Source organism: Carassius auratus, unplaced genomic scaffold (genome assembly GCF_003368295.1).
Source record: "Carassius auratus strain Wakin unplaced genomic scaffold, ASM336829v1 scaf_tig00021147, whole genome shotgun sequence".
NCBI classification, from domain to species: Eukaryota; Metazoa; Chordata; class Actinopteri; order Cypriniformes; family Cyprinidae; genus Carassius; species Carassius auratus.
In genome coordinates, this window is record NW_020525085.1 from 1 (window position 1) to 14,187 (window position 14,187).

Here is a 14,187-nt window from a genome sequence, read left to right on the forward strand (position 1 = left end):
AAGAAGACCTCCATCATGAAACTCACCCGGCCAATCTTCTCAAATCGCGTGTACTTCTTCTTCGGGTCGCCCACGCTGACTATACTTCCTGTGGAGTGGAGGTCACATCTTATTTTAGGAAAAACAAAACCCCACAAAAATGAAAACTTAAGAGACAGAGATGAGGGAGGGAGGAAAAGCCAGCCGTTTAACAGACAACAGAAAAGAAATGAGAACAGTGTTTCAGGATTGTGAGAGAGCTCCAAGACAAATCGGTTTTATAATCAATATAGGGATATATCCTTATGATGTAAATAAACTGGAGATCAGATGGAGATTCATTTTTAAACCAAACAAATAAAAGCTCAAAACAAGGCTAGACTGCTTTACAATGGTGCATGCATGATTAAAAATGAACAATTATATATATATATACACCAACAAACACACACATTACATATAAAATATTATACTGCAAATAATTTAACAAAATAGAGTTACTGAAATGCAAAAATACAATAAAATGTAATACTTTTATTTTATTGCAATAAAAAACAGTGCAAAAGTTGATTTTAAGTTTATAAGGAAAAAACTTCTTATGCAAATATATATTTTACTTTCCAGATTATATTTATAAAAAGTTATGTTTATGTTCATATTTCCTTTGACATCTTATCTAATCTCCTCTGGAAGTGAGATCAGACACATGCTGTGAAGGAAAGCACACGGTCGTTTCCAGTAAAAACATGTTGAGCAATGAGAGAGACGGGAAGAAAAGACCTCTAAACCCTTAGGACAAGACAGATGGAAAACACAGGGAGGAAGAAGGCCGAGGTCTGATCATTCAGGGAAAGACAGGAACGTCTTCAGCTTGATGTGTAACCCGGCAGCTATTGTTTTAAATGGTGGATGCCAAATCTTTGGCCAAGAAGGGCCTGGAGTGACAGAGACACACTGGATGACTGCAGCAGCATCCCGTTCTTACCAGCAGAGGACGATCTGAGCACGTCTGGAGCGCATGGGGTTTTTAATAAGACACAGGTTCTTAGAAAGTCATGCATCTCTAGAACAGCTCAAACTAAATGACTGGGAATCATTTCATGCTAAATCATAACATAAGCATGTAAAACAAAAACAATAACGACCATAAAATAAGGCAACAGACAAGCGAAAAATAAAATAAAATAAGCATAGCATGAACACTCAATCACGAGATAGAAGCGGGTTTGAATTCTTTAAAAAATAAATACATTATACATATTTAATATGTCAGGAATAATGTGCAGTCAGCCGGTCGTTAACATAAAATAAACCTTGAACATGTGAGCTGGGGTTTATTTTGCAATAATCTCTCGCTGACTGCTTATTACAGGGCTACTTATTAAATAGATAAATAACTGGATATGAAATAGTGGTGTGTATGTAAATTATCATAACATAGGAAAAAGAGACCTGAAGAGAGAATAGCACAGCTGTGCCTTGGATGGATTAAATACAATGGATCTAAAAAAATATAAATAATATAAATGCATCATTAATACATATTTTATAATTGTTTTAAATACACTAAACTGAATTTTAGGGTTGGAAAGACACATCTTTTGCTTACTAAGGTTGCATTTATTTTATACAAAATGGTGTAAAAATAGTACAAATTATGATATATTATTATAAATTAAAATAAGTGTTTTCTATTGAATATATATTGTAAGATGTAATTTATTTCTGTGATGCACAGCTGTATTTTCAGCATCATTCCTCCAGTCTTCAGTGTCACATGATTTTCAGAAATCATGAAAATATGATTTACTGCTCAAGAAACATTTCTGATTATTATCGATGTTGAAATAAGTTATATAACTTTTTTAGTGTCCCATTTCTCAGGATTCACAGATGAATAGGAAGTTCAAAATAATCGCATTTATTTTAAACAGAAATCTTTTGTTACTTTAATAATGTCTAAACGGTCACTTCTGATCAATATAATGCATCTCTGCGAAATAAGCATTAAATTATTATAACAAAAATTATAATAATCTACTGACCCCCAAAATTTTGAATGGTAGTGTATTGTATATGATTCACAATGCGCTCTACAAATATAAACGTGACCTCTGACCCTTGAGCGTCTCATGTGTGGGACACTTGACGCAGTTTCTCGAGTATCTCCTCGTCGGTCATCTTCTTCTGCGTGTTTTGTCGGTGTTTTGTGGCGTGGAGGGTGTCGGGTGTTGGTGAGGGTGTTGGGGTGGGGCTGCCTCCGTCAGCGGCCACATTACTGATGGGTGACGTAGCTGCGTCTTTGGTGGAGAGTGGAGGAGGGAGGGGGTCGATAACGGAGCGTGTGTAGATCTGTGGAGGGAGACGACATTTAGCAGTGGAGGAAATAAAATACTAATATATTTAATAAAATAAAATAAAAAGTAAAATGAATAAAACAAGTAATAGATTAAATAGACTAAGATTAAATTAAGTAAATAAATTAAGATAAATTAAAATATAAATATAATTAATATAAACATATTAATAAAATACAAATTATAATTTAGATAGATTACGAATGAAAATAAAATGTATATACGTATATAATAGAATGAATTAGGTAAAATAAAATAAAAAAGTTTGAATAAATAAATAAAACAAATATATTAAATTATATTAATTTAAAAGAGTGAAATTAAATTAAGTAAATAAATTAAACAAAATAAAAAATTAATTATGTATAATTAATATAAACATATATTATTAAAATAATATACGTATATAGAATTAATTAGGTTAAATAAAATATATTTAATAAAATGAAATACAAAGTTGAATAAATAAAACAAATATATTAAATAGATTAATTAAAAAGAGTGAAATTAAGTAAATAAATTAAAATAAAAAATAAAATATGTATAATTAATATTAACATTAATTAATAAAATAAAAATGTCAATTTAAGATAGATAGATAGATACGAGTGAAATAAAATTTATATATAATACAATTAATTAACAAATAAATATATTAAATAGATTCAATTAAAAAGATTGAAATTAAATAAAGTAAAATGAAAATTTTAATATATATATATAAAATAAAATAAAAATGTAATTTAGAAAGATATATATATATATATATATAATAAAACATAATAAATTATAAATATAAACCTAATCAATAAATGTATATATATATAAAATATATAAATAAAACAAATTGGTTTCCAGTCCAGTTTCTTAGACACATGTATCAGACCACATGGGGCCCCAAATGGAGCAATGGATGATTCACGAGACATTCTGGGAAAGGGACCGGCCTGCTGGTACCACAGACACAATAAAACACATATCCCAGCACAGCTCGGTCTGAAGTGACTCAAGTGAATATAATTCTCTCCTCAGAACAAAACAGAACCGCCAGGATCGGCATCACACACATTCACAGAGACAAACCCAGATGATACTGTATGAAAATAAAGTTTGCCTGAAAAGAGTGTTTAAAAAAAAAAAAAAAAAAACAATTACAATTTGTGAAATTGTTTGTTAACCAAATCAAAGAAGTCCCTTGCTGAGGACAACTTTCTCAACAGTTTAATGCCGTATTCGCACAAAGATTATTCTTGAAAGATGGAGCATTTGTCTGGAGAAGGTGTTGTTTATGGACCACAACCGGTAAATGTATTTATTATTTAAGTTGGTGTGTTTAACAGTTTCTGTAACTTATTACACAAAGGGGACGCTGTTTAGCTTTGTTAACTAGATGTTAGGGCTGTGCAAAAAAATCAATGAGATTTGCATGCGCATCTCATCAGTAAAAACGCTCCTGTGATTATAAAATACATCTCCAGCACATGCTCCTGCCCACTTGCTTCTCAAAACTACGTTACTCCCAAAACTAGCCCATATCGCGTTTCCAGGAGGGCCAGCGCAGGCTCTGCTGCTGTCGAATCACAACACAGGAACCGCTGGCCCAATCAGAACTCGTTACGTATTTCTGAAGGAGGGACTTCATAGAACAAGGAAGTCATCAGCCCGTTTTTATGACAGTGAAAACATCGGTATACAGATTGGTGAATTGTGTGAAAAATACTGTGTTTTTTTTACACGCGAAACATGAACACGTTATATTGCACACTGTAAACACAATCAAAGCTTTAAAAAAGCGCGAAAAACAGGACCTTTAAATTACTTGCGCTCGGAGTGAAATTTGAATATTTATCCCCTGCCTTCCCTAACATATTTTGCCCAGATTTAGTGGACACTGTAACATGAGCTCAAAGTAATCAGAAATGCACTACAAGCCGCCTGTGGCCACTAGACACAAAAAGCAGCATCGTGTGTGTGTGAGTGTGTGTGTGAAGTGAACACATTACAGGACATCGTTCATCTCCTCTGACCTAATGAGGGTGAAACCCCTTCACATCAAAACCACACAAGAATGAGCGCTGATGGAGCATCTTTAATCAACCCGGGCGACTAGAAGCCAACCAGGACTGATCCAGTGATCTCCAGACAGATGAAAGGAACACACACACACACACCCGCTCCTGTAATAAAGCTCCAGTCACCTACCCCCGCTCTGAACACATGCATGATTTATTCTTGTAATTACAGGGTAAGCTTGGAGGCGTCTAGAGTCAGAAACTCATTATTCTAGACTACAGACCGGACTGTCACGTATCTGCATCTTCCAGACAACACCCACAAATCCAAAAACATCTTACAGCTGCTCGTCTGTCTGTTTAACCAACCAGCAACCACAATAACCTACTAACCACTTCAAAACTACTCAGAACACCTTAGAAACCGCCTGGACACCAATAACCACAACCAGATTATCATCATTAATTCTAACAAAATCTATTCAAAATATTTGGTTTATTTAAATAAATCTGCAATAAAACCAATATTAGATGAAAATCTTAAATTAGAAATGTTGCCTTGAAATAAGCTTCAGGTGAAGATGGAAAATTACTAACCGGAAATAAAAAAATAAATAAAACTGAAACTAAAAGTAAAAAAAACAACAACTATATATTAATATTTAAAAATAAAAATAATTCAAGCTAATTCACAATATTTTTAAAACTGTATTAGTGTATATATAATACTAAAACAAAACTGCTACTAACCACCTCCCAAACACTCATTAGCAATGCTCAAGGAAACGGTTACATCATCTTAGTTAGTGCCTAGCAACCACTTAAAAAACATAAACAACACCATATGAAACATTCACCTAGCAACCTTAGAAAACACCTTAGCAACCACCTGGCAACTACACAAACATAAAATTTCAATAAAACTGAAAAATAATTAATTAACTAATAAAACTAAGTAGGTATATAAAAAATAAGAAAAATTACAAAAGGACATAACATTACAAAAAAAATCCATTAAAATAAAAACTGAAAAGAAAAAATTTATTGATTAAAATAATAAAAAAAATAATTGATTAATTAAAATAATTAATAAATTATTAACTATATAAAAAAATACTATACTAGTATATAAATCATATATATACAGGACCTGGAAAACACTTAAAATACCTTAGCATTTGAACCCTTAAAGGCTTAGTTCACCCAAAAATGAAAATGAGGCTGCGGTTTTAAAAGCTAGAGAAAAGTGATGATTACGTTTTAAATATAAATATTTTTTATTATAAAAGCGCATTGATTCGCTACAGAAGGCCTTTGTTCACACCCAGGAGCCGTTTAAGACACTTTATTATGGATGGAAACTTTTTATAGGGATGTCCCGATCAGTTTTTTTTTTTGCTCTCGGAGTCCAAGTCATTTGATTTTCAGTATCTACCGGTACTGAGTCCCGATCCGATACTTCTATAATACATAAAAAATAATAAAGAAGAGCGAAAAAAAACGATCCAGGATGTTCAATAAATTACATTCTGAAATATATTAAAATAGAAAACAACTATTTTAAATAGACTATTACAAATATTTCAAAATTTTACTGTTTTGCTGTACTTCGGATCAAATAAATGCAGGCTTGGTGAACAGAAGAGACTTCTTTAAACAACATTAACAAGCTTACTGTTCATCACTTCTGACTGGTAGGATAGACAACTTAAATTTTTCTCTAATTTCTAGCTTTTAATTGGCTTAGAAATCTATAAATGCTGGACGATAACAAATATTAATGATTTGTTTATATACAACAAACACTGTTTATCACATAATAAGGCAAAATATTTTCTATACTGTATTAAATGCTATGTCAATCAGCACTGCATTTTTCATATACTTTTTCACCTGCTGGAGATACCATATATTGTCGTAATCGTATATTAATGTCTTCGTGTTTCAAAAGTTTTAGTTTTTCTGTGAAAACAACTTTTCATACAGCGATAGCTGGGTGCTTTTGTCCATATTAGGAATTTCCTGATTTGACTTTCTGCGCAAGAGCGCCCTCTGGCATCGAGTATAAATCGAGTATTTATTCACACCTTTATTAAATATATCCGAATCCGATTGAGTCTGAAACCATGTGATTGGGCCCAATGTAATGATAGAGTTTGATGGATCAAAGACAATTTTTTAATATAACTCAGACTGGATTCGTCTGAAAGATCATATACACCTAGGGTAACTCAGGCTTAGAGTAAAACGCGGCCTAATTTAAATTTTGGGTGAACTTACCCTTTAACATTGACCTATTTAAGTAAACACTCACAGATTTTGTATGTTCGGGACGGGGTGCGATGGTTGGTGGAGGCGTGGCTTCATCCTCATCATCATCCTCGCAGACCGTGGCCACGGCAGGGGTCTCGGAAACAGTCTTGGAGTTCTGCGGAGCATGAAACAAGCCGAGCAGGAAGTGAGGCTGACCGACTGACATCACAACATGAGTGCAAAACAAACCCAATGCCGACATGCCAACCACAAGATCAGCGCTGACCGCATTCAACCCCAGCGGGCCTCACAAGATGACCCAATACACCACAACTAAAACATTACTCCCCATCTTGCTTTGCATCTAACCTGATTCAGTCTGAGCTACGGATATGGCAAAGCTCAGCAGGAGAACTGGATGAAAAAGATGCTGATTCACAATGCAGAGAGAGAGAGAGCGAGACAGAGAGAGAGAGAGAGAGAGAGAGAGAGAGAGATGAACCCATTGGCACAGCCTCGAGTGGCTGGCATCAGTTCTGTCCTTCTGTTGAGTGGGCAGCTCTTATTGGACTCTGTCACCTTGTTGTTCACTACAACCCCCACCCCATCCATTTTAGCTCTCGGTTCCCGTCTCTTCCCCCCAGCAAACTTCCTCCCATCCTATCCTCTGTCATGTGAGCTGAGAAAACCTGCCTCCACATTCCCCCCCTGACCTCAAACACTTGCGTGTCACAGATAAACATGGAAAACACAGTCGGACGGCACAAGAACTCACCACTGCGTTGGAAGAGCTGTAGTTATCGGCACCTTTGTCTGAAATTAAAAACAGAAGAATGAGAAATGGACAATAGAAATAAACAACAGACAACACATCACTGATCAACTGCTGATTTATAATGGATTTGGTGGCTGGTATAAACCCATTGGGTTAATTTATTGACATAGAACAAATTTTTAATGTGATAGTTTAATTCTTACTTGTACTATAATAAAACATATTACTAGGCCCGAGATTCTTCAGGCCATTGAAAAAATACATAGATGTGCAATAAACAACTGTATTTCTAAACAATCTGGTGATAAAGGTTTTTGTAAGGTGTGTTCTAACCTACCCTTGAGTATTTTTGTCCCCTTTTTTAAATCAAAAATTTTCATTAGTGATCGTATATCAAGAGCAGAGAGCAGGTTATTTTGTTTTGTGATTTAACTGGAATGAATATAAAGTCTTGCTACGTCGTTAAGCGATAGATTGAAGTGCTAATGTATGAAGAGAACGTTCCGTCACTAATAACATCACAACGAACATTTCACACACACACACACACACACACACACACACACACACACACACACACACACATATATATATATATATATATATATAATATATACACACACAATATAAAATAATTGAATGTTATGTATATTTATATGAATATAAAATCATATTCTTTTATATTTATACTATAAATACACAAATAATATATAGAATTTTTATTTTATTACATATATATGCATTTTTATTATTTTATTACCAATATATATATATATATTTTTTTACAAATGCATACATTCATACACACACACACACACACACAGACACACACACACACACATATAACTGTATGATACATAATTACAATTATGTGAGCTGTTACAGCTGTATTATGTATGAAGTGTGCATCACACCTGTAAAACTCATGTATTTCTGACTGTTGCTTGTTTCTTTAGAGTCGTAGAATTTAAGCACATCCAAAACGGCTTGAGGATTCTTCTTCTGCTCGAGTTTTGTAATGTTGGACGTCTGGAGCAACCGAGCCCACTGCTCAGGCATGCCCTACATAGAGACCCACAAACACAAGCACAGTTTAAACCTCGTTAATCAGCCTATGCTAGTGACAATGAAAGCATGCGCATGCCAAAAGCAATGGTAAACCTGACAGACAGATAAATATGGTCACATTGTGATCAGTATGAGTGGTGAAAACACACTCCTGGTTTTCTGCCCACCAACGTCAGTTTAAGGTTCTGAGCCACTGGCTCTCATTAACACTCATTACACACAAGGAACTCAAATCAGTGTCATACGGAGGAAACGTACAGCAGATACAGGGGTCAGGAAAAGACCACAGCTCATTTAATATCTTATCAAATATAATAAACCAGATGTAAAGAGGAGACAGTTCTGGACCTGGAGGTTAATCCTGCGAGTCTGAACTGCTGGAGGTTAATTTTCTATATTTGGGTTGCTGATGTCAAATGTCGTTTTTTATAATGCTTTCTTTAGCAGTATCTCTTTAGAATCAAGTCAGTTCATTTATTTTAAAAGTTAAGTCCAGCGTAAAAGTGCTATTTAACAAGTTCTTAATTAATTTAACATTTAAAATTTGGCTATAATTTGTCATAAAAGTAGTCAAAAGCCAATATTTTATTCCCAGTGGTTTGATACAAATCTTAAACTGGATCAACACAATCAAATGTGAAGTCAGAAAAAAAAAAAGAGTCTAATGATCTAGAAATATATGCATATGTGATAATGTCTGAAGGTATAAATAGAATAGTTTTCTACAGGAAATGGTCTTTTCTCAGACTTACGGTAAACTCTCCAGTGACGGCGTCAAAGCCAACATGGATGGTGTGCTCAAAGTCCGACGGCAGAGAGATCTCCGGGCGCTCTTTCTTCTTATTGGCTGAAGACGAGGATGGGGCGGAGACACAGTGGAGTGTAAGAAGAGAATAAGAGTTAAGGGATGTCTAAATGTAAATGATTCCAATCACCTACTGTAAACATTCATCACATTTTTCATTTAGTCTCTTTCTTAGACACATACGGTATAGAATAGCGGGAAACTAAAGTGTACATTTTTGTGAAATTATATTTTATATAATGAATTAAAGTTTGAGTTTGAAAAAGGTTTTCAGTTTTAACTAGTTTTAAAGCTTGAAGTTTGACAGCCATCAGAAAAACAGAGACAGACAGATCATTATAGCATGCATGTTTCAACATGTTGTCAATGTTTCTTATGTTTTAGCCTTTTTCTAACATTTTAACATATTTCTAGCATGTTAGTAGCATGTTTTAGCACACTGTTAACATGATTTAGCACATTGCAAACATGTTTTAACATTACATTTATATTTAACATACGCTTTTATCTAAAGCGACTTACAGTCGAATAAAAAGATGCAATTAAACCAACAAAAAGAGCAATATGTACTGTAAGTGCTGCGACAAGTCCTGGCTGGTCTTACGCAGTACTCATATAAATAAAAAGAAAACAAGTAGATAGAATAGAAATAGGATAGTGAACGCTAGTGTTACAGAGTTAAGTTTTTATAATAAATAAAAGATGGAATAGAAATAGACTAGAGAATGTTAGAGTTAGAGGGTTAAGTTTTTTTAAATAAATAAAAGAGAATAGAAATAGAATAGAGAACGCTAGTGTTAGAGGGTTAAGTTTTTATAATAAATAAAAGAGAATAGAAATAGAATAGAGAATGCTAGTGTTAGAGGGTTAAGTTTTTATTATAAATAAAAGATAGAATTGAAATAGAATAGAGAACGCTAGTGTTAGAGGGTTAAGTTTTTATAATAAATAAAAGAGAATAGAAATAGAATAGAGAATGCTAGTGTTAGAGGGTTTAGTTTTTATAATAAATAAAAGATAGAATTGAAATAGAATAGAGAATGCTAGTGTTAGAGGGTTTAGTTTTTATAATAAATAAAAGATAGAATAGAAATAGAATAGAGAACGCTAGTGTTAGAGGGTTAAGTTTTTATAATAAATAAAAGAGAATAGAAATAGAATAGAGAATGCTAGTGTTAGAGGGTTTAGTTTTTATAATAAATAAAAGATAGAATTGAAATAGAATAGAGAATGCTAGTGTTAGAGGGTTAAGTTTTTTAAATAAAAGAGAATAGAAATAGACTAGAGAATGTTAGTGTTAGAGGGTTTAGTTTTTATAATAAATAAAAGATAGAATTGAAATAGAATAGAGAATGCTAGTGTTAGAGGGTTTAGTTTTTATAATAAATAAAAGATAGAATAGAAATAGAATAGAGAACGCTAGTGTTAGAGAGTACATTTTTTATAATAAATAAAATAATAGAAATAGAATAGAGAACGCTAGTGTTAGAGGGTTAAGTTTTTATAATAAATGAAAGAGAATAGAAATAGACTAGAAAACGTTAGTGTTAGAGAGTTAATTTTTATAATAAAAGAATAGAAATAGACTAGAAAACATTAGTGTTAGAGGGTTAATTTTTTATTAAAAAAATAAGAGAATAGAAATAAAAGATAGAACGTTAGTGTTAGAGGGTTAAGTTTTTATAATAAATAAAATTAAACAAGTAGATGGAATAGAAATAGAATAGAAAATTCTGGTCTTTTTTATAATAAAAGATTGAATAGAAACAGAATAGAAAACACTAGTGTTAGAGAGTTAAGTTTTTATAATAAATAAGAGTAAACAAGTAGATGGAATAGAAATGGAATAGAAAATGCTAGCGTTAAAGGGTTAAGTTTTTATAATAAAAGGTAGAATAGAAACAGAATAGAGAACACTAGTGTTAGAGAGTTAAGTTTTTATAATCAATAAAAGAATACAAGTAGATAGAACAGATAGAATAGAGAAAGCTAGTGTCAGAGAGTAGTTTTTAAGGAATCTAGCACTAGTTTTATACAATATACTAGCTTTCTGCAGTTTTAATCTCAGAGGTTTTTTTGGATTTAATAATGACATTATTACAATATACACACAGTCATGCATCTATTGTGCTGTTTTCCAGTTCCTGTGTCACTCATGTGTGCAGATGCTGCTAATGCCTATTAAAAACATCCCTATCTGCTGTGTGCTGAAGCCAGGCAGGGTCTTTAATATATTAATGATGTGCTAACGGCTGGTAATTAACAATAAACAGGCCTTGCAGAAAGACGAGCTGCTCTGAATGCAGGAGTGAGACGGACTCTTGACACGGAGACACGTGCGGATGCACAGGTGTTTGGAGACGAGTCTTATACAATGAGAAAGTGTGAGAATCTGCTGCCACAAATGAAGGAGAATATCAACCTCAAAGTCAAAAGGTTTACAGTCATAAAGTAAGATGCTTGTGTTTATTGTGAGCTTTGACCCTGAATGACTCGCTCTAGAAATCCTGTTCTTGCTGGATTGTTTTTAAGTCCTCTTTTTAAAAATAGTATTTTTTTAAAATGAGTTTTCACTCACTCTTGTCTCCTCCTCCGGTGAGTATGGATCGGATGAAGCCTTCTTTTCTCCTCTTGTCCTCTGGGTTGGGCGGCAGGGGTTTGGAGCCGTGATTCAGTGGGCCTGAGTCTTTACCGGACGAGCCAATCATGGTGCTGGTGTTCCTCATGGGCGGAGCTGGCGGCTTGTCTTCTACTTCCCCATTGTCTGACATCTTCAGCTGTGGGCGTGGCTAAATCTGGAACACACCACCAATCAGAGCTACTGAGTCGGAGAAAAGGGAGGGGCTAAAGTAAATCAACCGCAGGGGTTGCTGGAATGAAACTGAAAGCATGATTAGATTAAGCAAATTACCACCAATCTTCTCTTAATAGTACTTAGATGAAACTAGGACACAGCAGAAAAAAAACTGCTACGCCAGGAAGAAAACATCATCTGTTTCAGACCATTATATTTCTATGTATTATTTTCATTTAAAGCATGCTACAGGTCAGCAAGATTTATTTTATAAAAAAAAAAATGCATACTTCTATTAATCAAGGGCGCATTAAAATGATCAAAAAAAATCACAGTAAAGACATTTCCATTTCAAATAAATGCCGTTCTTTTAAACTTTGTTCATCAAAGAATACTGAAAAATAAAATGTATGAAGGTTTGCACAAAAATATGAAGCAGCCCAACAACATTGATAATAATCAGAAATGTTTCTTGAGCAGCAAATCAGAATATTATTCTGATTTCTGAAGATCATGTGACACTAAAGACTGGAGGAATGATGCTGAAAATACAGCTGCACATCACAGAAATAAATTATATTTTAAAATATTTCACAGTATTTTTTTATCTAATAAATGCTATATATATAAATATATATATGTGTTTTTTTTATCATACCAACCTTAAGCTTTAGAGGTTTATTCAAATCACCAACCCTAATTTGAGCAATAACAATATAATTAGTTCCTTATTAAACACCACAAACTGAAGCATAACTGAATGTTCTTGAGATTTCTTTTCTGAAAGGTGCAGACTGTCCAAAAACAGCTCTGTCTTTGCATGATTCAGCGCAGCGGCTCTGACATCAGTCCTGACACCTCGACTCAATAAACCAGGATTATGTAATACTGGAGAGACTGGATTATTTTTGGGCTGTGCTCAGTAAATATGAAATGCTACTTGGAAGCTGACATGTTCTGCTGTTCTCTATTAAAACCTACTTTACACAAGGTTTTGCTCAAATCGTTTTATTAACGTCTGACATTAATGACCACACAGAGACTACATGGAATATTTGTGCTTTTAAAAACTAATTTAACTTGACCAAAAAATGTTTAGCTCAAATTAACTAGAAGGGGAAAAACAGATACTAGTTACAAGACCTAAAATGCACTTTTCCTAAAACAATTATACAATAATAAAATAATAAAACTCATATTTATGGAGTAAAATCTTTAGGCCATTAATAAAAAAAAGATTCATGGTCAAGTTATGTGAATCTATGCACACAATCCAAACAGGAAACGGAGATAACAGCATCCTGACAAATACAAGCACTGCCCAGCCCTGACACTGATAAAACTAACACAGTCCTTATCTTTACATACAACACTGTCAGCTCTAGTAGAAGTATGACAGCAATTACATTAAATGAACATCTATTTTACACAACATTTATTTTCGAAATGGCCAAATCTCAGTCCATCACTAACCTCGCGTGACCATATCGACATCCACACGGACATATGAATATTAAATACACGTCTGCTGGTAATCTGTAATAAAACTTCACCTCACCAAATGCTGTCCAGCATACTGACAAACACTCAATCCCAGCAGTATTCCAGAAAGAACAGCACCTTTAGATCCCGTCGGACACTGAGCGAGCGTGTGTGTGTGTGTGTGTGTGTGTGTGTGTGTGCTGGCTTTAAGAGGCTGTGGCCTCCCTGATGTGATGTCACAGGTGAACAGGAAAGACTATGAGTTTGATCTGTGACTGACAGGACATGAATGGTGTAACATGATAGCTGAGACTGAGAAACACACACACACACACACAGATAATGCAAACAGTATTAAAGTGTAAAGACACTTCAGCCATGAGCAAACAGACATCAGAGAGGCAGCAGGGCAAAAATTCATACAACATGAGTGTGTTACATACACAGTAACACTAAACACACACACACACACACACAGCTGGTGACTGTTTTAGATCGACAGGGTCTGTTGTGTGAAACCCTTCTCTATCATTTCCTTTCACTTCTACTGGTTTATAATGAGCTAACCCTAAATTTAAACCTCACCCAAACCTTTTTGCAGTTTTATATTCTCCTCAAATCATTATTTCTATCTTTATTAAGTAGTTTTTCTCTCTTTTGGC

At 33.8% G+C, this 14,187-nt stretch overlaps 1 protein-coding gene across 1 annotated transcript; it reads right to left on the bottom strand.

The window, feature by feature from the left end:
- Positions 1-26: 26 nt before the first annotated feature.
- LOC113076743 (serine/threonine-protein kinase PAK 1-like) lies at positions 27-13,670 on the bottom strand (the record flags this gene model as incomplete). The annotated part of the gene is made up of 8 exons (XM_026249438.1): positions 13,597-13,670; positions 11,828-12,044; positions 9,197-9,291; positions 8,291-8,438; positions 7,377-7,414; positions 6,663-6,776; positions 2,130-2,331; positions 27-88 (listed from the first exon to the last, which is right to left on the bottom strand). Coding segments are annotated over exons 2-8 (852 nt in total), but the record flags the coding sequence as incomplete, so codon positions are not given.
- Positions 13,671-14,187: the final 517 nt, after the last annotated feature.